At 46.2% G+C, this 27,354-nt stretch overlaps 1 protein-coding gene across 1 annotated transcript in view; it reads right to left on the reverse strand.

Moving 5' to 3' along the window:
• Window positions 1-27,354, reverse strand: part of XPO1 (exportin 1) — a 101,170-nt gene that overhangs the window by 60,332 nt on the left and 13,484 nt on the right. Inside the window, exon 2 of the mRNA XM_040429734.1 lies at window positions 3,284-3,415. Coding sequence (XP_040285668.1) covers window positions 3,284-3,409 — 126 coding nt within the window. The 5' untranslated portion in view covers window positions 3,410-3,415. The remainder of the gene's footprint in view (window positions 1-3,283; window positions 3,416-27,354) is intronic.

Here is a 27,354-nt window from a genome sequence, read left to right on the forward strand (position 1 = left end):
ACCCCGCGAGCCGGGGACCCGGATAGAGCGGGATCGTCTTGAAGTGGAACACAAGACTTCGGCGCCCGGCCGACCGGAAGGTTCCGACGGTCAGCCGGGGCTGTTGAAGCGCTCCTTTGCAGGCCGCGGTGCCCACCCAGGTGTCCGGAAGTCAGGACCCTGCACCCGGCAGCCATTTTACCCCTGGAGCGGGCCCTTGGCCTAGAACAGCGCTCCATATGATTTCACCCCTGCCGGCAGCTACAACCACCTTTCCCCTGGACCGGTGAGAGCAGGGAGGGTCAGTGGCAGCAAGGCGCGGGCCCTCTGGCCCTGAAGTAGTGGCCGGTAAGAGGGAGGGGGACCCTGAGACCGGGTCTGTGAGGGTGGGACGCCTGCATGACCCCTCCGTCAGGGGCAGCTAGGTGCGGACCTCCGCAGCTCCCTAGGCATTCCTCTTGTAGGAACAAGGGTGCCAATGTCCTGGAGGCCAGGAGAGAGGGAGCAGATGTCGACCTGCGGCAGCCCAGGGCCAGCCTAGGTCTAGCAGGGACAGAAGGGTCCATAGGCCCAGGTAAGGGTCAGGCACGCAGGAGACCGAGGGGGGAGGGGGGGGACGTAGGGCTGGAGAAGCCAATCTCTCACCATAGCCGTCTTCACCCTCGGTCCGTTCCAGCAGGGTCGCCCCTTCAGCTACTGGCACCGTAGTGGCAGGACGCCGGGGGAGGGACTTGGCGTGCGGGCGACCCTTGCGCTGGCGGGATGCAGGGGAGCTGGGCTGCCCTGGTCCACCTTGCCTTCTGTGGGGGAGGCAGCAGTGCGGGTGACCGGCACTGGCGCAGCTCAACCCCGGGAGAACAGAGAGGTCTAGTGCGTCTCTGTTATCCCTGATGATCTGGAACAAAAAGAAAATAAAAAAGTAAAAATCTAAAATTGAAACAAGGAGAAAGCAGCCCTGCAGAGCAGGGAGTGTCTTGCCTCCTTGGACACTAAGCAAAAACTGGCAGTCTCTCTCTCCAGGCTGAGGGTATAGCTGTGGAGGAGGGGCTTAACAGTCTTCACTTAGTGTCACGCCTCCTAGGGAGATGAGCTATACCCAAGGTCTTCTGTGTCCCCCAAGGAAATTGGGCGAGAAATGACATTTTATTTTTTGGGACGTTAGAAGGCTTAGGGCCCTTTCACACTTGCGTTGTCCGGATCCGGCGTGTACTCCATTTGCCGGAATTACACGCCGGATCCGGAAAAACGCAAGTGAACTGAAAGCATTTGAAGACGGATCCGTCTTCAAAATGCGTTCAGTGTTACTATGGCACCCAGGACGCTATTAAAGTCCTGGCTGCCATTGTAGTAGTGGGGAGCAGGGGAGCAGTATACTTACAGTCCGTGCGGCTCCCGGGGCGCTCCAGAATGACGTCAGAGCGACCCATGCGCATGGATGACGTGTCCATGCGATCACGTCATCCATGTGCGTGGGGCGCCCTGACATCACTCTGAAGCGCCCCGGGAGCCGCACGGACGGTAAGTATACTGCTCCCCCGCTCCCCACTACACTTTACCATGGCAAACAGGACTTTAGCGTCCTGGCAGCCATGGTAACCATTCAGAAAAAGCTAAAGTCGGATCCGGCAATGCGCCGAAACGACGTTTAGCTTAAGGCCGGATCCGGATTAATGCCTTTCAATGGGCATTAATTCCGGATCCGGCCTTGCAGCAAGTGTTCAGGATTTTTGGCCGGAGCAAAAAGTGCAGCATGCTGCGGTATTTTCTCCGGCCCAAAAACGTTCCGGTCTGGAACTGAAGACATCCTGAACTGATTTCTCTCCATTCAGAATGCATTAGGATAAAACTGATCAGGATTCTTCCGGCATAGAGCCCCGACGACGGAACTCTATGCCGGAAGAAAAGAACGCAAGTGTGAAAGAGCCCTTAGAAGTTTAGAAGCAAATCTTAATTTGAGAAAATTTCCAAAACCCAATTTTTTTATGACCAGTTCAATTATGAAGTCACTGTGGGGCTTACATATTAGAAACCACCCATAAATCACCCCATTTTAGAAACTACACCCCTCAAGCTATTCAAAACAGATTTTACAAACACTGGAGTCCACTGCCTGACCTGAGGAGACCAGTGCCAACTAGTTCAGCACCGGTCACCTCCCCATGACCCCCCTTCCCCAACCATCCCCAACCATCCCCACAGCTTCCTTCTGCTTGGTGCCTTGATTCCCCCGCGATCCTGCCCCAGCACCCTGCGGACCTTGTGTCGTACATGTACAGCGCTGGTCCTTAAGGGGTTAAACTATCAGGGAAGTTTAAATAGTAGAAAACATTTTTCAAATTTCCTATTGTGTAGACCTTGGGGTGGGGAGCGAAGAAAACTTAGGCTACTTTCACACTTGCGTTTTGGCTTTCTGTTTGTGAGATCCGTTCAGGGCTCTCACAAGCGGTCCAAAACGGATCAGTTTTGCGATAATGCATTCTGAATAGAAAAGGATCTGCTCAGAATGCATCAGTTTGGCTCCGTTCCGCCTTGGAGGTGGACACCAAAACACTGCCGTTTTGGTGTCCGTCTGACGAAACTGAGCCAAACGGATTGGTTCTGACACACAATGTAAGTCAATGGGGACGGATCCGTTTTCTATGACACAATCTGGGACAATAGAAAACGGATCAGTCTTCCATTGACTTTCAATGGTGTTCAAGACGGATCCGTCTTGGCTATGTTAAAGATAATACAAACGGATCCGTTCTGAACGGATGCAGACGGTTGAATTATCTGAACGGATCAGTCTGTGCAGATACATGACGGATCCGCACAAAACGCGAGTGTGAAAGTAGCCTTATAGTTAGGCGAGTCTTACAGTCCAAAAATAAGATATATTACAAAAACTTGTACCTTGTAATTATACAGTGAATAACTTGGTATAGCTGGGGGGGAATAAGTCACAACAATATAATGTATCTGAATTTATTTTTTTCTCAAAAGGAACTTTCATTAGTAATTGGGAGCTCTAATTGACTGCTTTTCACACAAGAGCAGAGGTTTCCCTCTGTCCATGTATAAACCACAGTTTATTGTCTACAGTACATAAGGGGCCAATGATCTCTACATAATGTAATAGTCTTGTTCTTCAAGTAGAAAAATTAAACAACCGTAGTTTGCCATTTTGGAGCCAATGGTAAAATCACCCATTTCAGGCAACTCCTCTGGGGAATGACAAATATGCAATTCTGGTTTTACTACATTACAGGATAATGGGACTGTAGATTAATAAATACATGCATATAAAAATGTTCTTATTTACCTGTGCACCTTCTCCATGATATAAGCAATTGACCACATTGTCCAAAAGATTGATGTCCAGTTTCTGGCTGAAATCCAGCAGCTGCCGAGCTGCATGGTCTGCTAACATGGTCATAATTGCTGGCATAGATTACTGCAAAATAAGATATTACATGTTAAATACAAATACATGGATGAGGAACAAAAAGGTGAAAAATACAAAAGACAGAACAAAGCGGCTACACAGAAAACGAGTTCTATTTTATAATGAAAACAAAAAAATGAGTTCTTATTTGTTTATTTTTCTAGACTATGGGGGTTCATTTATGAAACAGAAATACGCTTAAAGAGGACCTTTCACTTGTAAAAACTATGTGAACTAAGTATGCTGCCATGTAGAGCGGTGCCCGGGGATCTCACTGCACTTACTATTATCCCGCCGCTCCGTTCTCCCGTTATAGACTCCGGTACCTTTGCTCCTTAAGTTATAGTAGGCGGGTCTTCCCTTGTCCTGTGGGCGTCTCCTTCTCCTAGGCTGCAGCGCTGGCCAATCGCAGCGCACAGCTCACAGCCTTGGAGGTTTTTTTCTCCCAGGCTGTGAGCTGTGCGCTGCGATTGGCCAGCGCTGCAGCCTAGGAGAAGGAGACGCCCACAGGACAAGGGAAGACCCGCCTACTATAACTTAAGGAGCAAAGGTACCGGAGGGCATAACGGGAGAACGGAGCGGTGCCCGGGGATAATAGTAAGTGCAGTGAGATCCCCGGGTGCCGCTCTACATGGCAGCATACTTAGTTCACATAGTTTTAAAAAGTGAAAGGTCCTCTTTAAATTAGGTGTATTTCTGGTGCAGATTGTGACTTCTCCCCACTAAACACCAGGTCTAAAAAAATAAATAAAAAATATATATATAAAGGGTGTGGCGTGGGCGAGGAAGGGCCGTCTCATTTACCTTTTTCTATGCCTGTTTTAGGTGTAGAAAACGGTCTAAATGTAAGACAGCAAGAAAGCGGCGGTGGATCCGCCAAAGGTTTGAAGAGGCCAGCGCCTCTTCATAACTTTGGAGGATCCACCGCCAGGTGCAGGTCTTATCAAGACTGGCGTCTAAAATGCTGGTCTTAATAAATGTGCCCCTATATACCGTATTTTTCGCTTTATAAGACGCACCCCCCCCCCCCTCCAAACAAAGATGGGGGGAAATGACAGTGCGTCTTATAAAACGATGGTGGACTTTTTCTTACAGGGCGGACACGGATATATCGCCGGCCGCTATGCTGCACAGCGTGGCCAGCGATACATCAGTTACAGTGCGGTGAGGGAGGAGGGGCTGGAGGCAACTCACAGCGGTGCCCGGTGCAGTTACTGTATTTCACCGGGCCCCGCGCACAGAAGTCTCTTTGTATGTAAAATCTTTCATTATTCCTGAATCCATCGCTCTCCTATTGATAAACTAGCGTAATCGCCTGCATCAGTACTCACTATGAATGTAGCGTGCGGTCCCTCCGGCACATGACTTCATCCTGCTCCTGCCTCATTAATGAAGTGGGAGGAGCGTGACTGACTGAGTGACGTCAGTCACACGCCGGTCGGACAGCACGCTACAGCCATAGTGAGTACTGATGCAGGCGATTAGGCTAGTTTATCAATAGGAGAGCGATGGATCAGGAATAATGAAAGATTTTACATACAAAGACTTCTGTGCACGGGGCCCGGTGTAATACAGTGACTGCATCGGGCCCCGCTGTGAGTTGCCTCCAGCCCCTCCTCCCTCCCTGCACTGTAACTGATGTATCGCCGGCCACGCTGTGCAGAATAGCGGCTGGCGATATATCAGTGTCAGCTAGTTTATCAAAAGGAGAGCGATTGATTCAGGATTAAAGAAAGACTTTACATACAAAGAATAAAGTACTGTAATGCTGTGAAACATAGGGCCAGGAGGGGGACCAGCATAAGATGCTATATGTGTGTCATCCACACATATAGCATCTTATCCTGGCCCCCCCTCATGGCCCTATGTGTCACAGCACACATCCCCCATAATAGTGCATCATCCAGAGAGCCCCATAAGTGTCATCCCCAGACCATTAGTTCAAAATCCACCAAAAGCATACCTTTTGGTTCAAAATATATTTTTTCTTATTTTCCTCCTCAAAAACCTAGGTGCGTCTTATAAAGCGAAAAATACGGTATTTTCTTTATATCATGGGGCAACCATTGGGCTATGAAATTTGGGAGGTACTGAACAGTCTAGGATCTATATCTTCCTTTTTCTTACCCTACCCTCTGATGAGAAATAAAGACTTTTTACTTCCATTATAGTAACATGGATACAACAAAAATAAGTAAAAGATTACATTTAAACATAAAAACTTGATCTGATCAAACTCTAGGGATTAATAGAAAGGGACCCATCCCTCACCCTCCAAAATGCAAAGCAGTCATAATTTAAGAGCCAACAGGTCAGTTATCAGGGATGAGAGCCTGTAGAAATGCTCATTCCCATAATTGGCATGTGTAAAAGGTGCCAGCAGTTACCCGCTAAACGAGCACATGCTCATTCACGATTTGATACATATTCAAATTAATCTGAGATGAGTCAGAGCTTGAAAATATGACTCTTCCCTGGTCACACAAGAAAGATATGACTTACGTTAATTTGCATAAAAGGCGGGAAGTACAAAAAAATGCATAATACTTATTGAATTCGTCTGCAAATGAAATTAAAAGTGTAATTTATATGTTTAGGGTAACACAATGAACATCTAGAAACGCTCAGTGAGGGTAGCATAGTAGAGGTGACAGGTTCCCTTTAAGTGTACCTTCACACTTGCGTTATTCTTTTCTGGCATTGAGTTCCGTCCTAGGGGTCAATACCGGAAAAAAACGCTTCAGTTTTATCCTAATGCATTCTGAATGGAGAACAATCAGTTCAGGATGCATCAGGATTAGTGTTGAGCGAGCATGCTCAGCCGAACTGCTGTTCAGCTCGAGCATCGCTATGCTCAGCAGATTCAAGTGCTCGGCCGAATACTGTGGGAGCTAGAGTACAATTTAATACAAAGAAAGTCAATGGGAGACCCGAGCATCAAACCAGGCACCCCTGCTCTAAAGAAAAGAGGGTGTCTTTTTTTTTTGTGAACCAAAGTTAGAAATTGATGGAAACCCCTTTCTGAGCACCTGTCATGTTTCCTGAGGTTCTACAATGCCCAGACAGTACAAACACCCCAGAAATGACCCCATTTCGGAAAGTAGACACCCTAAGGTATTCACTGATGGGCATAGTGAGTTCATTGAAGTTTTTATTTTTTGTCACAAGTTAGCGGAAAATGATGATTTTTTTTTCCTTACAAAGTCTCATATTCCACTAACTTGTGACAAAAAATAAAAACTTCCATGAACTCACTATGCCCATCACGAAATACCTTAGGTGTCTTCTTTCCAAAATGGGGTCACTTGTGGGGTAGTTATACTGCCCTGGCATTTTAGGGGCCCTAATGTGTGAGAAGAAGTCTGGAATCCAAATGTGTAAAAAATGCCCTGTAAAATCCTAAAAGTACTCATTGGAATTTGGGCCCCTTTGCCCACCTAGGCTGCAAAAAAGTGTCACATATGTGGTATCGCTGTACTCAGAAGAAGTAGGGCAATGTGTTTTGGGGTGTATTTTTACATATACCCATGCTGGGTGAGAGAAATATCTCTCTAAAAGTCAACTTTTCCCATTTTTTTTATACAAAGTTGTCATTATAGAGAGATATTTCTCTCACCCAGCATGGGTATATGTAAAAAGACACCCCAAAACACATTGCCCTACTTCTCCTGAGTACAGCGACACCACGTGTGACACTTTTTTGCAGCCTAGGTGCGCAAAGGGGCCCAAATTCCAATGAGTATCTTTTAGGAGGGCATTTGGATTCCAGACTTCTTCTCACGCTTTAGGGCCCCTAAAATGCAGGGCAGTATAAATACCCCCACATGTGACCCCATTTTGGAAAGAAGACACCCCAAGGTATTCCGTGAGGGGCATGGCGAGTTCATAGAAGTTTTTTTTTTGGCACAAGTTAGCAGAAATAGATTTATTTTTGTTTTTTCTCACAAAGTCTCCCTTTCCGCTAACTTGTGACAAAAAAAATAAAATTTTACATGAACTTGCCATGCCCCTCACAAAATACCTTGGGTGTCTTCTTTCCAAAATGGGGTCACATGTGGGGTATTTATACTGCCCAGGCATTCTAGGGGGACTAAAGCGTGAGAAGAAAAATTTTTACGCATTTGGATTCCGTGAGGGGTATGGTGAGTTCATGTGAGATTTTATTTTTTGGCACAAGTTAGTGGAATATGAGACTTTGTAAGAAAAAAAAATAAAGAAAAAATTTCCGCTAACTTGTGCCAAAAAAATGTCTGAATGGAGCCTTACAGGGGGGTGATCAGGGAGTCTATATGGGCAATATGTCATTGATCACCCCCCTGTAAGGCTCCATTCAGACGTCCGTATGTGTTCTGCGGATCCGCAAAACACATACGGACGTCTGAATGGAGACTTACAGGGGGGTGATCAATGACAGGGGGGTGATCAGGGAGTCTAATATGGTGTGATCAGGGGTTAATAAGTGACAGGGGGGAGGGGTGTAGTGTAGTGGTGTTTGGTGCTACTTATTACAGAGCTGCCGGTGTCCTCTGGTGGTCGATCCAAGCAAAAGGGACCACCAGAGGACCAGGTAGCAGGTATATTAGACGCTGTTATCAAAACAGCGTCTAATATACCTTTTAGGGGTAAAAAAATAAAAATAAAAATAAAAAAATAAAAATAAATAAAAAAATCGCATCTACAGTGTGCCAGCGAACGATCGCCGCTGGCAGGCTGCAGATCAGCTAGTTTACCTCCGATTCCTGTGAACATGCGCGCGTTCACAGGAAATCTTGCATCTCGCGAGAGGACACGCCGGCGCGTCCACTCAGAATAACAGGGCCGCCGCAAAGACGCAATCCTGCGTACGGCGGTCTTGTAGTGGTTAAAGGGCATATTAAGAGCCTTATTGGACGACTATTCCCTATATAGGGCTCTTACCTTGTTCTGTGGCTTCGTTTCATATAAAAAAAAAAAAAAAAAAAAAAAAAAAAAATTGAGCTTTTAAAATATGCAAATGACTTCACTACCAGCAAGTAGGGCGTCTACTTGCTGGTAGCCGCCGCATCCTCCTTTTAAAAAACCGCCCCCTCCTCCAGTTGATTGACAGGGCCAGCGAGCGCTCTTCTCCTCCGGCTGGCCCTGTCAGCATTTCAAATCCCGCACCTTACGCGTCTTCATTCAGCGCCGATGACGTCACCTCTAAACCTGAAAGAGAAGATGTCATCGGCGCAGGCGCACTGAGGGAGTGCTGAGGAAGCGAGCATCCTTCTCTCAAAGCGCCTGCGCCGAATGAAGACACTTAAGGCGCAGGATTTGAAATGCTGACAGGGCCAGCCGGAGGAGGAGAGCGCTCGCTGGCCCTGTCAATCAACTGGAGGAGGGGGCGGTTTTTAAAAGGAGGATGCGGCGGCTACCAGCAAGTAGACGCCCTACTTGCTGGTAGTGAAGTCATTAGCATATTTTAAAAGCTCGATTTTTTATGAAACGAAGCCACAGAACAAGGTAAGAGCCCTATATAGGGAATAGTCGTCCAATAAGGATTTTAATATGCCCAAAAATGAAAAAGGAGTTTTGAGGGGGTGACAGAAGCCCTTTAAGAGGATGGCTGGATGCGTCTTAGACTCCGATTACCTATGACATGCATTAGACAACCACACAAAAGGGTATATGCCAAAAGCCAGGTATGTGCAAGCCATCAATCTATCCATGAGACAAATAACAGCCTTGTGCAGATATTTCAAACCAGCGCTATTGAGTTATGAACAGCGCCATCTGTTGGTTTCAGTCTTATTACAAGAGTAGACTAATCATTTTGTCAGAAGACTATAAAAGCAATAGATGGCGCTGTTCATAACTAAATAGCGCCCTCTATTGGTTTCATAGTCTTCTGACAAGAATATTAGACTGAGTCTTATGACAAGCTTATTAGTGTAGCCTTTTGCATAGAAAATTCGCAATAAAAATTTGCGTTTGCGAATATTCTAAATCTATACTAGGATAATATCTGACACTGGGAAAGCTGGGTAATAACTCAGTGTAGATCGCAAATATTCTAATCGCTAATTTTTATTGTGAATTTTCCATGCAAAAGGCTACACTAACGGAAACGGATCCGTCCCCCATTGACTTTCAATGTAAAGTCTGGACGGATCCGTCTGAAGCTACTTTCAGACTTAGAATTTTTTCTAAACTATAATACAGACGGATCCGTTCTGAACGGATCCAAACGTCTGCATTATAGGAGAGGATCCGTCTGTGCAGACACCAGACGGATCCTCTCTGAACGCTAGTGTGAAAGTAGCCTTAGACGCATCCATCTATCCTCTTAATGGTTTCCAAACCATTTTGATTGGGTTTCCATCAATTTCTAACCTTTTTTTTTTTTTTTTTTTATGAACCAGACACCCTCTTCTCTACCGAGCAGGGGTGCCTGGGGTTCTTCCATTGTGCTCGATATACCACACGAGCATACTGATGTGTTCGGCCAGAGCACCCGAGCACTTTGGTGCTCGCTCAACGCTATACGGATATGGCATTGCGGTCAGCGCATGCTCAGACCGAAAAAAAAAGTGAGACGGATCCGGCATTTCAATGCATTTGTCATACGGATCAGGATCCTGATCAGTCTGACAAATGCCATCTGTTGGCGTCCGTATTGCCAGATCCGGTGACTGAACTGCATACCAGTATCCTCTGCCGCAAGTGTGAAAGTACCCTTATCCAGGACATTCAACAGTGATCTGCTGCCCAGGAACAACGATTCCCAATCAGGGACAAGCAGCTGCATGTAAATACAGCCCTTATCTCAGCTGACAGGCAATCAGGAACTTTTGGTTTTTCCCCCAATAATTGACAGAAACTTTGGTCTGTGTAAAAAGACTGTTAGACTGATTATTGGGTATAATTTAAGCGAGCACCATTCAACTTGTATATAGTCTATTAGCACTCATTCTGGGCTGTAATTGCCTTTAGATAAACGCTGTGCGTGGTATTGCAGCTCAACCCCATTAAAATAAATTCAATGGGGGCTGAACTACACCTAGGCCGTGTGACCAATGAATGAGTCCTCTCCTGCATAACGAAAACAGGACGGATCTGTTTTGCAGCCCATAGACTTCTATTATGACGGAATGCCTCTAAAGGTATTCTGTTATGCATTCATAGAATTGAGTTATGGTCCGTGGTAACGGAATCCATAACGCAATTTACCTTTTACCAGTAAACGAAGTGTGAATGCATTTCATAACCTGAAATTAGCTCATCTCTACAGTAAACTTCTAAGTTACTAATTTAAATTCCTGCTCTTTCTGGGCTTTGAAATCAAGGAGGCGGTCCTATCATAGAGGCCTTCCCTCTATGACTTTATACACAGATGGCTGTCACCAATAGGATCGCATGCTTGACTGCTGAATTAGGATCTTCTATCTTCATTCAGCAGGACCTGCGGTGACGTCACCAAGTGGTGAGCACGATGACGTCAGCGCAGGTCCTTTTGCAGATCCTGCAAGAAGAAGACGATAACGGCTGCGCGATCAAGTGGATGAGGCGAGTTATTTTTTTTTTTAACTTCAAGAGACATTTTACTTAGCATTCTGTATTAAAGAATGCCATTTTCCATTATACCCATGTTATAATGGAAAATAATAAAGTAAATGGACTTTAATGGCGTGCCGGGGCTCATCCCTATTTATTCACATCTCCTTAGCAACCATCTGTAAAAATCGCATTGCATCCGCACTTGCTTGCGGATGCAATGCGATTTTCACGCAGCCCTATTCACTTCTATGTTGCCTGCGTTGCAGGAAAAACAATCACTCATGTACACAGCCCCATTGAAATGAATGAGTCAGGATTCAGTGCGGGCGCTATGTGTTCACGTCACGCATTGCACCAGTGTGGAAAACTTGCCCGTGTGAAAGGGGCCTAACTTTTTCTGGCACCAGATAGGCTATCAAGCCCATGTATTGTAAAGCGGGCAGTCACCAGCACCAAGTTCACAACAGGAGTGAACCAGAGTGCTCTGAAACGGCTCACAGCGTAATAGTATCCTACAGAGCCTATGTAGACAGTACATACAGAGCATTTATAGATAAAGTCCAAACATCTGCCATCACTTAGGTCTGTAGGGTCCTTTGGATAAATTTGATGTATGCATCAGGATCTCACACACCAATGGGCTGTCCACGATGCTGAGGAATCCCCGCTTCCTGCTGGACTCAGAGCTGGACATCTCCGCTTTCATTCCCTGTGCAAGCGCTGCTACCTTCCCAGGTTGCGGTGCATGAATATTTGCTGCTGCAGAAACAGCCCCTGCTCTTCCACCACTACATGGAGCGGCACTGCAGGCACAAGTTTGTCACAGCCAGGCGAAATGTCCAACTCCATTATTCAAGCGGCAGGGGAGATTCTTCAGCAGCAGGGACACTGCCTCACAACTGAAGAACGCTTGTTGATGAGACAATTTATTTATTCATCCCTACCATTTCCCCCAAAAATAAGACCTACCCTGAAAAGCCCCAGCATGATTTTTCAGAATTTTTGGAGGATGCTTAAAATATGAGCCCTACTCCAAAAATAAGTCCTAGTTCCAGTTCATAAAAAAAAGTTTATTTAAAATAGTGTCCAGGAAGCTATAAATGTAAGAAAAAGGAAACAGAATAAAGCAGGACAGATACAGTAGATCGTTCATCAAGGAAAGCAGACACCCTCAAAAGACCCCACAAGAACATTAGGGGTTGGCTAGTGCCGGGCTCACATACAGATTGGGTAGTCCTGTTGGTGTCACTTCACTTCCGAGATGTATGGCTGTTTCCAGTTTTTAAGAGGAGTGAACAGCTACACCTGGCTGCAGTGTAACGGCAAGGGACGTGCCAATGACGAAAATGAGCCCCAACGCATCTTTGAGCAAAAATTGATAAAGACCGTGTCTTATTTTCAGGGAAACACGGAAGCGCTAAATATAGAGGAAAATCTATATGTGAACAAAACCTTAGGAATTAATCTGATCTACCTGTAGATTGTCCTCAGGATAGGATATCAATATCTGATTGGTGGGGACCTGCACCCCATCAGCTGTTGGAGTACCACAAAGCTCTAGCACAAAATGTTGGTGGGGTGCAGTGTTGGACCCCCACTGATCAGATACTAATGGCCCATCCTTAGGATAGGACCTTAACATAAAAATCCTGTGCAAGCCTTTTAAAGAGGTTCTCACTTCAGCTAATAGCATTCATCACATTATACACTGCTCGTTTCCATGGTCACGACCACCCTGCAATCCAGCAGCAGTGCAGTGCTCCAGACTAAAAAAAATACCTAGTAGCCATTGGCTCCTGAACTGAAAAAATTTAGGAGCCAAATCAAAAGCGAATCAAAATTTTGGTATCGTGACAACGCTACGCCGATCAGATCGGCGTAGGGTTGTTTAGATACCAAAATTTTGATTCGCTTTCGTCACCATAAATACCGCACAAAAATTAATTTTAAAAAACCACCAAAAAAAAGCTGCGTGCATTTCGCATTTTAGGAAACGTTCGGCCCATAATAGAACAGTCCTATCCTATTTTTTGGGGTGACTAAAAAATGGCGAATGCTCACCGCATAGGAGATATTTTTTAATAATTTAATAGTTTGGACTTTTCGGACGCAGCGCTACGTAATTATGTTTATTTATTGTTTATATATTTTATATGTAAAATTGGGAAAGGGGGATTTAAACTTAATATTTTAGGGTACTTCCACACTAGCGTTTTTCATTTCCGGCATAGAGTTCCGTCCTAGGGGCTCTATACCAGAAAAGAACTGATCAGGTATATCCCCATGCATTCAGAATGGAGAGTAATCCGTTCAGGATGCATCAGGATGTCTTCAGTTCAGTCATTTTGACTGATCAGGCAAAAGATAAAACCGCAGCATGCTACGGTTTTATCTCCGGCAAAAAAAACTGAAGATTTGCCTGAATGCCGGATCCGGCATTTTTCCCCATAGGAATGTATTAGTGCCGGATCCGGCATTCAAAATACCGGAATGCACCCGAACTGAATCCGGACCCATTCACTTCTATGGGGCTGTGCACATGAGCGGTGATTTTCACGCATCACTTGTGTGTTGCGTGAAAATCGCAGCATGCTCTATATTGTGCATTTTTCACAACGCAGGCCTCATAGAAGTTAATGGGGCTGCGTGAAAATCGCAAGCAAGTGCGGATGCGGTGCGATTTTCACGCATGGTTGCTAGGTGACAGTCTATTCACTGTATTTTTTTCCCTTATAACATTGTTATAAGGAAAAATAATAGCATTCTTTAATACAGAATGCCAAGTAGAAGGTCAATATAATAAACATATACACCCCTGTATAATAAACATTGGTGGCGCAGTGTGCCCCGCCCCCCCAACACAATGTGCCCCCCCAACACCCTGGTGTAAAACATTGGTGGCGCAGTGTGCCCCCCCCCACCCCAGTATAATAAACATTGGTGGCACAGTGGGCAGTGCCAATGAAGGTTAAAAAATAAATAAAAAATTAACTCACCTCCTCCAATTGATCCCGTAGCTGCCGGTCTTCTGTTCTTTCTTCAGGACATGTGGTGACATCACTGTGCTCATCACATGATCCATCACCATGGTAATGGACCATGTGATGAGCTCAGTGACGTCACCACAGGTCCTGAAGAAAGAACAGGAGACCGGCAGCTACGGGATCAATTGGAGGAGGCGAGTTAATTTTTTAACCCTCATTGGCACTGCCCACTGCGCCACCCATGTTTATTATACTGGGGGGCGCACTGTGCCACCCATTTTTATTATACTGGGGGGGGGGGGCGCACTGTGCCGCCAATGAAGATAACTATCTGTTAATACAAATACAGGAGGCTGGTGCCGGCACCTGAACTCTATGACAGGGAGCTGCAATCAGCGGCAGTTAACTCTTCAGGTACCGCTCCCTGTCATAGAGGTCGGGTGCCGGCTATTTGATTCCAGCACCCGCCTCCTGTATTTGTATTAACAGATAGTTATCTTCATTGGCGGCGCAGTGGCCACAGCCCCTCCTCCTCCTGTCTCTCTTATTGGCGGCGGCAGCACAGGGGGAGGGAGAGACTCCTCCACTGCGCTGCTGAGAAGAACATCGGCGGTGGGGCATCTGTGCCCCGCCGCTGTATTCAGAGCAGCGGGTCTAGTCGCAAATGGCGACAAGACTAAAAAGTCTTGTCGCCATTTGTGAATTCTAAGTCGCAAAATGGCGGGGGGGGGATTCCTATCAACAGGATAGGGGATAACTATAAGGCTACTTTCACACCTGCGTTAGGTGCGGATCCGTCTGGTATCTGCACAGACGGATCCGCACCTATAATGCAAACGCTTAGATCCGTTCAGAACGGATCCGTTTGCATTACCATGAACAAAAAAAATAAAAAAATTTTGTTCATGATAATGCAAACGGATCCATTTTGACTTTACATTGAAAGTCAATGGGGGGCGGATCAGTTTGAAAATTGAGCCATATTGTGTCAACTTCAAACTGATCCGTCCCCATTGACTTACATTGTAAGTCTGGACGGATCCATTTGCCTCCACACGGCCAGGCGGACACCCGAACGCTGCAAGCTGCGTTCAGGGGTCCGCCTGCTGAGCGGAGCGGAGGACAAACGGTGCCAGACTGATGCATTCTAAGCGGATCCGCATCCACTCAGAATGCATTAGGGCTGGACGGATACGTTCGGGGCCGCTTGTGAGAGCCTTCAAACGGAACTCACAAGCGGAGCCCCGAACGCAAGTGTGAAAGTAGCCTTAGATTGGTGGGGGCTATACTGCTGGGACCCCCAGTGATCATGAGTGGTTGGTTGGGAATGTGTGTGAACTACATTCATTTCTATGGGAGTTCCAGAGATAGCCGAACACAGACAGCTGCTCTGTTAATTTGGGGTATGGGGCTCCTGTTCTCCTGATCGGTGGAGGACCCAGCTGTAGGACCAATCTAAGTTATTCCCTATCCTGTGGATAGGGGATAACTTTATAACCAGAATACACCTTTAATGCAAATGATAAATGTCACAGACAAAGCACTTTTGCTTATAAATAAGCCATGTACAAGATCACCGATGGCCAAACATACAAATGCCACATGTGCGATACTCCTTTCACCTGCAGTCCCGTGTACACATTACATTATATGCAGAGATTCGAGCCGACGATGCTCAAGCTGAAAGTATTTTCTGCTCATCTCTAGCTACTTTGACAGGCTAGGCTTAATGGGTGCTTATTAAACTACCAGGATGTTGCTGTAGGGCTAGAAAATACCTTTATAGGTGTGTCCTTGTTGAAATCACCAGTTTCTGTACAGAGGAGAAATCTAGCTGTAACACCAGGGCACACCAGTTTATACTGGTCATCTGGGTGGGACAGCAGGAGTGACTAGCCACGGTTGTAATCAGTGCCTGCTGTGGTCACGGCCACTCAATTGATCAAAGACCAGCATGGAGTGTAAAGTCTGCACTGGCAATGGTGAATGGGATGTCAGTCAAGTGCAAAGTAGCAGTGATCTGTGACTAGTCGCTGCTACAGCCAGGTGACCAGCAGAGCGGCGGTATTAGGCGCCAGGCTGCAAACTATTTTTCAAGCCGCTCTGCACACAAGTTCCCAAAATAAGAGAAAATGTATGAAGAAATGTGAATATCCACAATCAGGTGCGAGTCAAATGATTAATGTAAGCATCAACTTTAGAGCCATTTCCCCAAGGGTATGTTCAAACAATTCACATCATGGTTTTTGTAGGAAGAGGTGGGGGGAATATCACAGAATTAACCCTAATGGTACAAGCATACATGGACCTTACCCATCCCCTTTCTTTCACAGATTGTAGGGAAGAATACACACACTCTAGATTATAGCAAATGTATGTAAACCCAGGGATGCTCAAGCTGAGGCCCTCCAGTTGTTGCAAAAACTACAACTCCCAGCATGCCCAAATAGCTGTAGACTGTCCAAGCATACTGGAAGTTTTAGTTCTGCAACAGCTGGGTTGCCGCAGGTTGGGCACCCCTGTGTTACCCATTGATCATCCACCAATGGATACCGCAGATGTGCACAGGAGGATATAGCACAGGCTCCGGAGCGGAGAGCAATCCATGTGTATTGTGATGGCCGTTACACCCATGACACTGGCCTGCAGTCACTAGAGCCAAGTCCTGGCCATTTAAAGCAGCTCTGTCACCAGGATCAACCCTATACAACCAGGGATAAAGCCCGGTAGGGTTGATGAAGCCGATTAGAACGACACCTTTATTTTCACTGCAGGTGCGAATGTTCAGGAGAAATTCAGACTTATTCCTATGCAACTGAGGGGGGGCTTATGCAGTATGAGCAGCTCCAGCGGCCGAGATCTCACGCCTGCACTCACTAGAATAGTGCTTATGCACGTCTTTAGCAAAGATAAATGCTGCGCAGGTGCCGTTCACATCACTAAACCTGACAGTATTCATCTTCTCTGCTCTGAAAGCAGCCAAAAAAGATGTTGTGCGCACGCACCGCTCTAGCAAGGGCGCAGGATCTCAGCACTAGACCTGAAGTCTAGAGCTGTCAATCTAAGGCCTCCTGCACACGACAGTATTTGTTCCATTTGTTCCGTCGTTTTTTCGTCTGTGGGTCTTCCTTTATTTTTGGAGGATCCACGGACATGAAAAATGAAAAAAAAAAAATCTAAGTCAAGTTTGCCATTGAAATAGGAAAAAACGGACACGGATCACGGACGCGGATGACAATCATTTGTGCATCCGTGATTTCTCACGGACCCATTGACTTGAATGGGTCCGCGAACCGTTGACCGTGAAAAAAAATAGGACAGGTCATATTTTTTTCACAGCCAGGAAACACGGATCACGGATGCGGCTGCCAAACGGTGCATTTTCCGATTTTTCCAGGGACCCACTGAAAGTCAATGGGTCCGCGAAAAAAAACAGAAAACTGAACCGCGGATGCACACAACGGCCGTGTGCAGGAGGCCTAAGGGTAAGAGGGATGTTTTGAAGGAGAAAGGCATTAGTATTTAGCACCAGGGGAGTGGCTGGAATAAGTCAGAATGTCTGCTGAGCACTGGCACCAACTTCCCGGAAGAAGCCAGGTGTTACTGGCGAAACGACGTCGGGAGGAGGCGACTGAGGGTTCCACACGCATTCTTGGGTAGTTATTTGCTTATTCTTTCCACACATAGGTCCGTTTATGCCTTACTTAGGATTTTTATGTCTGATGGCTTCTATTGTCTTATTGGCCTGCTTGTGTGTGGCTTCTCTCTGCAATCTATATACCCTTGTGTGTTGACCCCTCAGCCGCCTCTAGGGTTGTTTTTTTTCCCTCACTGAAGGTTTCCCCCTTCCTTGCTGCTGTTTTTATACTTGTTAAATTAATGTATGTTAAATAAAGACTCTTTCATGTTTATATATACACGTTTGATGCTATTTTTTGGTGTGTTTAGTACATTGAATTGTTTGGGCTGCTCTCAGCACTATATATTCATTATAACCCAGTGATCAAATCTAGTGGGTATTGCCTACCATGCTATATGCCTGGTTGTGTAGGTTTCAACGTGGTGATAGAGCCTCTTTCGTTACAGATTATCTCAGAGTCCATTCAGGAAAAAGTTCAGTTTTATCTGTGACTGCGTTTAGAGTTTCATTTTTTTTCACGCGGGTACAAACATTTTTAATCAGTTTTTCAAGCACATAAAAAAAAGAACCACCTATATCTCCTAGCAAGAGTCAGTGAAAACCGCTTGGCATCCAGACACTTTCACGGAAGCCCCATTCACTTCTATGGAACCAGAGCTGTGTGAAAAACGCAGAATGTAGAACACGCTGCGCTTTTTCCTGAACACAGAAATGATGCATGAAAAACCACGCTCATGTGCACAGACCCATTGAAATGAACGGGTCAGGATTCAGCTTCACACATCGCACCCCGACAGAAAATTCACTCGTGTGAAAGAGGGCTTAAAACTTCAGAGGCTACAGCCAATTTAAACCGCAGCACCTGACTGGTTACACAGAGAGAGGGGGCACCCTGCCTCCACCATGACAAGGCCAGGCTTGTAAGTGCTCCTATTACAGCTTCCCAGAGGCAGGGGGTAATAGGAGAATGGAAAAGACACTATAGAAGGACTGTAATGTATAGCACAAGCAATCGCAGGTTCAAGTCCCCTACAGAGACAGTTCTCCAGAAAAAAGAAAAATTACCTTGGAGTAACTGGCTCTTAAAGGGATTCTGTCACTAAGTTTTGGGCTATAAGGAGCCCAGCACCGCTTATGTCCTCCGAATCTGCTCCTTTCATCAACGATAGATTGCCGCGAGCTCGCGCATGTGCAGTTCTTTCCCTGAGGCTGATGCCAGCACAGGGAAGGAACACTATACCGGCACTGCGCATGCGCGAGATTACGGCAATCTATCGTTGATGAAAGGAGGAGATTCGGAGGACATAGGCGGTGCTGGGCTCCTTCACAGGCGGGCGTGGCTGGGCTCCAGGAAGGTTCCTTAACCACTTAACATCTGGGCCATTTCCATCTGAGCCTAATTTTGCAAACCTGACATGTCACTTTATGTGGTAATAACTTTGTAACACTTACTTATCCAGGCCATTCTGAGATTGTACTTCATGACAGTAGCAAATTTGAGTCAAAATATTTCACATTTATAAAAAAAAAAAAAAAATAATCCAAAATGTAAAAATTTTTTATTTTTATTTCTCTGCTTTTAAGGGTACTTTCACACTTGCGGCAAGACGGATCCGACATGCTGTTCACCATGTCGGATCCGTCCTGCGGCTATTTCGCCGTGCCCCCGCTCCGTCCCCATTGACTATAATGGGGACGGGGCGGAGCTCCGGCGCAGCACGGCGGTGCACGGAGAAAGCCGCCGGACTAAAAAACCTGACATGCAGTAATTTTAGTCCGGTGGCTTTCGCCGTGCACCGCCGGAGCTCTGTCCCCGTCCCCATTATAGTCAATGGGGACGGAGCGGCGGCCCGGGGGCACGGCGAAATAGCCGCAGGACGGATCCGACATGGTGAACAGCATGTCGGATCCGTCCTGCCGCAAGTGTAAAAGTAGCCTAAAAGAGAGAAAGTGATAACACATAAAATATTCATTAGTTAACATTACCCATATGTCTACTTTATGTTGGCATCATTTTGGAAATGTCCTTTTATTTTTTTTAAGACGTTAGAAGGCTTAGCATTTTAGAAGCAATTCTTAAAATTTTGAAGAAAATTTCCAAAACCCACTTTTTAAGGACCAGTTCAGGTCTGAAGTCACTTTGTGGGGCTTACACAGTGGAAACCCCAATATAGAAACTATACCCCTCAAGTTACACAAAACTGATTTTACAAACTTTGTTAACCCTTTAGGTGTTCCAAAAGAATTAAAGGAAAATGGAGATAACATTTCTAAATTTCACTTTTTTGGCAGATTTTCCATTTTAATCAATTTTTTTTCTTTAACACATTGAGGGTTAACAGCCAAACAAAAAACCGGAATTAGTCTTACCGGTAATTCTGTTTCCATGAGATCATCACGACGGCATACAAGGAGATTGATCCCCGACCTCTGTAGGGGCAGGAACAGAGAAAGGTTAAATACCCTTCTCCCACCACCAACACCAGTGTTTCCAAAATCACACAGAGCAACCCGGTGGTGGAAAATAGTGAAAAAAAGGTATTACTTCATACCTTCTAGAGACCTACTAGGTCAAAAACGATTTAAATCATAGGGAGGGAATAACGTGCCGTCGTGATGATCTCATGGAAACAGAATTACCGGTAAGACTAATTCCGGTTTTTCCATAGCATCATCACGACGGCATACAAGGAGATATAAAAAATATATCAGTTAAGGGGGGGCTACAGCCTGGAGGACTTTCCGCCCGAAGGACAGATCAGAAGATCTGGAAAGATCCAGGCGATAGTGTTTTATAAATGTATGAATGCTGGACCAAGTGGCAGCACGACAGATTTCCTCCAGAGAAGCCCCAGCTCTCTCCGCCTGAGAGGAAGACATGGCCCGAGTGGAATGGGCCCTAATGTTGACTGGACATGTAAGGTTTTGTATTTGGTAACAAAGACTAATGGCTTCTTTGAGCCATCTAGCTATAGAGGACCGGGAGGCTTTTTGGCCCTTAAATCTTCCTCCAAAAAGGACTAGTAGATTGTCAGATTTCCTAAACTTCCCCGTCACCGTGATATAGTTTAGGACTGCCCGTCTAACGTCCAGAGAGTGAAACGCCGATTTTGTCATTAGAGGGGTGCTGGCAAAAAGAAGGTAGGGTAACTTCCTGGCTCCGATGAAAATTGGATACGACTTTGGGGAGAAATCCAGGATCCAGACGGAGAATAATTCTATCATCTAGAATACGGAGGTAGGGTTCCCTGATTGATAGGGCTTGTAATTCCCCTACTCTGCGGGCCGAAGTTATCGCAATTAAGAAGGCCGTTTTCAAGGACCATAATTTTATTGGACAGTCAGACATGGGTTCAAAGGGTGGTAAAGTAAGGCCTGTAAGAACGACGTTCAGATCCCAGGAAGGGACACGGGCGGTGATCGTTGGGCGGAGCCTCGTCGCTGCCTTAATGAATCTTTTGATCCAACGATGGCCGGCTATATCTTGGTCAAAGAAACAACCTAGGGCTGAGATTTGGACCTTCAAGGTAGAGGGTCTAAGTCCCAGGTCCAGACCTTGCTGTAGGAAATCCAGTATTCTTTGGATGTTGGGTTTACGCAAATGTGGCGATTCGTCCCCACTCCAGGAACAAAAACGTTTCCAGATCTTAAGGTAAATTGCTGACGTTACCTTCTTTCTGGAGGCTTTCAAGGTAGCAATAACTTCGTCTGACAGGCCCTGAAGCTTCAGGGTTTGGGACTCAGGATCCAAGCCGCCAATTTCAGAAACTGCAGGTTTGGGTGTAGAACTGGACCCTGCTGGAGTAGATCCCCCCGCACAGGAAGGAGCCATGGATCTTGTAGGGAAAATTTTTGGAGGGATGAGAACCAGCTTCTCTTTGGCCATAGGGGAGCGATCACAATCACCGTGGCCTTGTCTTGGAGAATTTTTTGTACCACCTTCGGAATTAGAGGAAGTGGAGGGAAGGCATAGCACAGATTCCAATGCCAACGAATGGCGAAGGCGTCTAAGGCATGAGGTCTGTCCCTGGGGTTTAGGGAACAGAATGTTTCCACCTTTGAATTTGCCCTGGTGGCAAACAGATCCACGTCGGGCATCCCCCATTTCCTTACTACTAGCCCGAATATTTCTGGACTTAGAGACCATTCTGTATGGTCGATTCTGTGGCGACTGAGAAAATCCGCTTCCTGATTTAGTATTCCCTTCAGATGAACTGCCGATATAGAGGCCACATTCTGTTCTGCCCAAGCAAAGATTTTTGTTGACAGTGCTTGTAGGGTTACGGACCGTGTTCCCCCTTGATGGGAGAGGTAGGCAATGGCCGTAGTGTTGTCCGACAGCACTTTTATGTGATGATGACACAACATTTCCTCTGCTACCTTTAACACCTCCCAGACTGCTCTCAGTTCCCTGAAGTTCGATGACTGGGATCTGATCGAATCTGGCCAAGTGCCCTGGAACATACGATCCCCCACCTTTGCACCCCAGCCGGACAGACTTGCGTCTGTTATTACCTGGACCTGGGGAGTCTTCTGCCACAGATTTCCCCGTGATAAGTTTCCGTGGTCTTTCCACCAATTTAGGGACTGCAGAATCCGAGTTGGTGGACTTACTTGATGATCTAGAGAGGATTGGCACTTGTTCCAGACACTCAGGATCCAGGACTGTAGGGGTCTGAAGTGTATTTGACACCAGGGAACTGCCGGAATACAAGATGTTAGCAGGCCCAGCAAACTCATCGCCTCTCTGATAGAGCAAGATCTTCTTTTCTGAAAGGACCTGATCTTTTGTTGGAGGACTGATATTTTGTCTCGAGGTAGGAATACCGCTTGCTTTCGGGAGTCTAGGATCATCCCTAAGAAACTAACTTCCCTTGAGGGGGTGAGGACGGACTTTCCTTTGTTTACGATCCACCCCAGATCGTCTAGGATGGAGAGAAAAAGCCTCAGGTTCGAACTGATTTGGCTGAGACTTTCGCTGACTAGAAGGAAATCGTCCAAATAAGGGATAATCATAAGTCCCTGTCTTCGGGCAAAGGCGACCATCTCTACCACTACTTTGGTAAATATTCTTGGCGCAGATGAAATCCCGAAGGGAAGGGCCCTGAACTGGTAGTGATGGACGTTCCCTGATATATCCTGGATTGCAAACCGGAGAAACTTCTGTGAGTCGGTGTGAATGGGAATGTGGTAATAAGCGTCTTGTAGGTCTATTGTGCACATGAAGACGTCTTTGCTTAGCAGAAGGGTTTGTAGATGCTAGGGTCTCCAGCCTGAATTTCTGATAACGGATGAACCCGTTTAGTGGTTTCAGGTTTATGATAGTCCGAAAAGTGCCTTCTTTCTTCCTGATTAGAAATAGGGTTGAATAGAAACCCCTGCCTCTTTCTGGAGGCGGGACCGGTGAGATTACATTCATTAAGTGAAGTTTCTGGACTCCTTGCCAAAGGTTCATTTGGAACCGTGTCAGTGAAAATTTGTTTGGGGGTCTTGAAGACCACTCTATTTGGTAGCCTGCCCCGACTACCTTGGAAATCCAGGGGTTCTGGGAGATGGATTCCCATGACCCCAGGAATCTTGAGAGTCTTCCCCCCACCCCGACGTCATTGCTTATCGGAGGATTTTGGGTGGGGGAAGGATTGGCCTCTTCCTCCTTTTGGATAGCTCCAACGTCCTGATTTCCCTTTCCCCCTGTAGCTTTTTTCTTGACCCGAGGAGGGGCGAAAAGGATACCGGCGTCTGGAGGGGCGATCTTCCGGAAACCCCTTCTTTCTGTCCGCGGCCTTCTCTAGAATCTTATCTAGCACCGGGCCAAACACATATTCTCCAGAAAAGGGTATGGAACAAAGCTTAAATTTAGACGTCTTGTCCCCCGACCAGCACTTCATCCAGAGGGCTCTTCTGGCTGCATTGGAAAGTGCCGCGTCTCTGGCAGAGAATCGGACTGATTCAGTAGAGGCATCCGCCAGGAAGGCCGTGGCGGATTTTAAAAGAGGGAGAGAACTAAGAATTTGTTCCCTAGATGTTCCATCTTTAATATGAGTTTCCAATTCTCCCAACCAAAGATACATGGATCGGGCGACTGAGGTAGCCGCAATATTGGTTTTAATATTGAACATGGACGCCTCCCAGGATTTCCTGAGAAGACTGTCCGCTTTACGATCCATTGAATCTTTAAGTTGGGAGGTATCTTCAAATGGGAGAGATGTTTTCTTGTTCACTTTGGCCACCTGTACATCGATCTTGGGAATTTCATTGAAAATTTTAGATTCCTCTGGATCAAAAAGCAACCTATTTTTGAACGCAGCCGGGACTCCCAGACGTCTTTCTGGATCTGCCCACTCATCAAGGACCATATCCCTAATACTGTCGTTAATGGGGAACACACGAGTTTTCTTGACTCTTAGGCCCCCAAACATTTCTTCTTGTACTGAATGGGTACGTTGCACTTCCTCCACGCCCATGGTCGACCTTACTGCCTTTAATAGGTCGGACATTTCTTCTGTAGAAAAGTAATATCTACGACCGTCATCCACTGAGCCTGTATCAGAGACTCTCTCCCCCTCTTCCCATGACCTAACGGAGTGGGCACTTTCATCCGCCATAACTTCTAGGTCCGAAGGGGATGGAGACCTAGCCCGCTTCCTCTTAGGTTGCGGCAAGTCGGGGGGATTAGTGGACAGGTGGGCCAGGGATGAACGGATTTCTTCCTGAATCATGGTTTTCAATTCCTCTTTTAAGGAGGGTGCTTCATCCCATACAATATTAGAAATACAAGACTTGCACAACTTTTTAGGGTAGTAGTCAGGAAGTCTGCAATTGCAGGAGATACATTTGAGTGTTTTTTTGATTTTTTTCGGGGCTTCTTTAGCCTAAAAGAGAGGAGAAGGCAGGGCATCAGGGTATGACCACTAGAGGGAGAGAGAGAGAGCAAGAGGGGGTCAGCAGAAGCGAGCTAGCTGCCCCTGGAAATAACTTTCTCTCTCTTTTTTCCCCTTCCCCCTATTACAGCAGGAGAGGGGGGATCAACAGACTCCCTGACCTGCACATACAATACCCCCGAAGGGGACTCACAGTTGGTAGCAGCGCCGGTGGCTCAGCTCTAGGGGATCGCTCAGATGCAGACATCGTCCTCTCTGCAGGCAAGGGTTCCGCACCAGTGGGGACCAATCCTGGGAGCGTTTTGACACGGGCGGTAACCAGCGTTCATGCCTCGGTTTTAAACTGGGCTCCACGCTGCCGGCCGTGACGTCATAAACATGCGCTCCATGCGCCAGCGTGCACCCAGCTATCGCCCGAGTAGGCTAGGAGGGAGTCTGCGCCAGGGAACAGGCCCCGGAATAACCAGGACGAGATAGGCCCTGAACCCCCTGCCCAGCGTTAGTACTTGGACCGCGGGAGGGCAGGGGGACGCCATGCTGGATGCCGGCGTTTTTCCAAAGGTAACGGAAAAATAAAAAATAAACTGGTTCCATTTCCTTAGCTTCATCTCCCTGCATACAGGGAGACCTTTCTCTGCCCTGTCCTCTGTAGGGACAGGAAACACTGGTGTTGGTGGTGGGAGGAGGGTATTTAACCTTTCTCTGTTCCTGCCCCTACAGAGGTCAGGGGTCAATCTCCTTGTATGCCGTCGTGATGATGCTATGGAAAACTCAATATTTATTACCCTGATTCTGCGGTTTACAGAAACACCCCATATGTGGTTGTAAACGGATGTAAGGGCACACGGCAGGGCGCAGTAGAGAAGGAGCGCCGTATGGGTTTTGGAAGGCAGATTTTCCTGAATTGGTTTTTAGAAGCCATGTCCCATTTGAAACCCCCCGATGCACCCTTAGGCATTTTGCACACGACCGTATGGCTTTTTTAATATTTTGCGGTTCGCAAAAAATACAGATGACGTCCGTGTGCATTCCGTTTTTTTGCGGAACGGAACAGCTGGCCCCTGATAGAACAGTACTATACTTGTATGTTATGCGGATAATAGTAGGTCATGTTCTATCTTTGAACGGAACGGAAAAACTGAAATATGGAAACGGAAGGCATACGGAGTACCTTCTGTTTTTTTTCCCGGATCCATTGAAATGAATGGTTCAGTATACGGTCCGTATACAGAATGCAAAAAAACAGAACGTAAACGGAAGAAAACGTTCGTGTGCAAGAGGCCTTACAATAGAAACTATAGAAATTTTGGGGTACATATGATTTTTAATTGCTCTATATTACGTTTTTTGTGAGGCAAGGTAACAAAAAAAATGGCTGTTTTGGCACTGTTATTTTGTACAACATTCATCTGGCAGGGTAGTTCATGTGCTATTTTTATAGAGCAGGTTGTTATATCAAATATGTCTACTTTCTTTGTTTCAGTTTTACATAATAAAGCATTTAAAAAAAATAAAAATGTTTGTCTCCATTCTCTGAACTCCATTTTTTTTTTTTTTTTCTGCCGAGCGTCTTGTGCAGGGGGCTCGTTTTTTTGCAGATAGAATTTATGTTTTTATTGGTACCATTTTTTGGGTACATATGATTTTTTGTTCGTTCATTATTACACTTTATGGGGCAAGTTAACCCCAAAAAAATTGGTCGTTTTAGCACAGCTTTTATTTATTTATTTTTACAACGTTCACCTGAGGGGTGTAGGGCTCTTTCACACTTGCGTTCTTTTCTTCCGGCATAGAGTTCCGTCGTCCGGGCTCAATGTCGGAAGAATCCTGATCAGTTTTATCCTAATGCATTCTGAATTGAGAGAAATCCGTTCAGGATGCATCAGGATGTCTTCAGTTCTGGACCGGAACGTTTTTTGGCCGGAGAAAATACCGCAGCATGCTGCGCTTTTTGCTGCGGCCAAAAATCCTGAACACTTGCCGCAAGGCCGGATCCAGAATTAATGCCCATTGAAAGGCATTAATCCGGATCCGGCCTTAAGCTAAACGTCGTTTCGGCGCATTGCCGGATCCGACGTTTAGCTTTTTGTGAATGGTTACCATGGCTGCCAAGACGATAAAGTCCTGGCAGCCATGGTAAAGTGTAGTGGGGAGCAGTATACTTACCGTCCTTGCGGCTCCCCGGGCGCTCCAGAGTGACGTCAGGGCGCCCCACGCACATGGATGACGTGATCGCATGGACACGTCATCCATGCGCATGGGGCGCTCTGACGTCATTCTGGAGCGCCCCGGGAGCCGCACGGACTGTAAGTATACTGCTCCCCCGCTCCCCACTACTACTATGGCAGCCAGGACTTTAATAGCGTCCTGGGTGCCATAGTAACACTGAACGCATTTTGAAGACGGATCAGTCTTCAAATGCTTTCAGTTCACTTGCGTTTTTCCGGATCCGGCGTGTAATTCCGGCAATTGGAGTACACGCCGGATCCGGACAACGCAAGTGTGAAAGGGCCCTAAGTCATATGAAATTTTTTATACAGCAGATTACGGACTTAGTAATACCCAATATGAATACTTTTTCTTATTTAAGTTTTACACAATAGTATTTTTTAAACAAAACAAATTATGTTTTAGTGTCTCCATATTCTGAGTCATAGTTTTTTATTATTTGACCGATTGTCTTAGTTGGGTTCTCATTTTTTGCGGGATGAGGTGACGGTTTGATTGGTTTTATTTTAGGGGGCATACGCCTTTTTGATCGCTTGGTGTTGCAATTTTTGTGATGTAAGGTGACAAAATTGCTCTTTTTGGGACTTTTTTTTTACGGTGTTCACCTGACTAGTTAGGGCATGTGATATTTTTATAGAGCTGGTTGTTATGGACGCAGCGATACCTAATATGTATACTTTCATTTATTTCACTTTAACA

Source organism: Bufo bufo, chromosome 4, assembly GCF_905171765.1.
Source record: "Bufo bufo chromosome 4, aBufBuf1.1, whole genome shotgun sequence".
Lineage (NCBI taxonomy): Eukaryota > Metazoa > Chordata > Amphibia > Anura > Bufonidae > Bufo > Bufo bufo.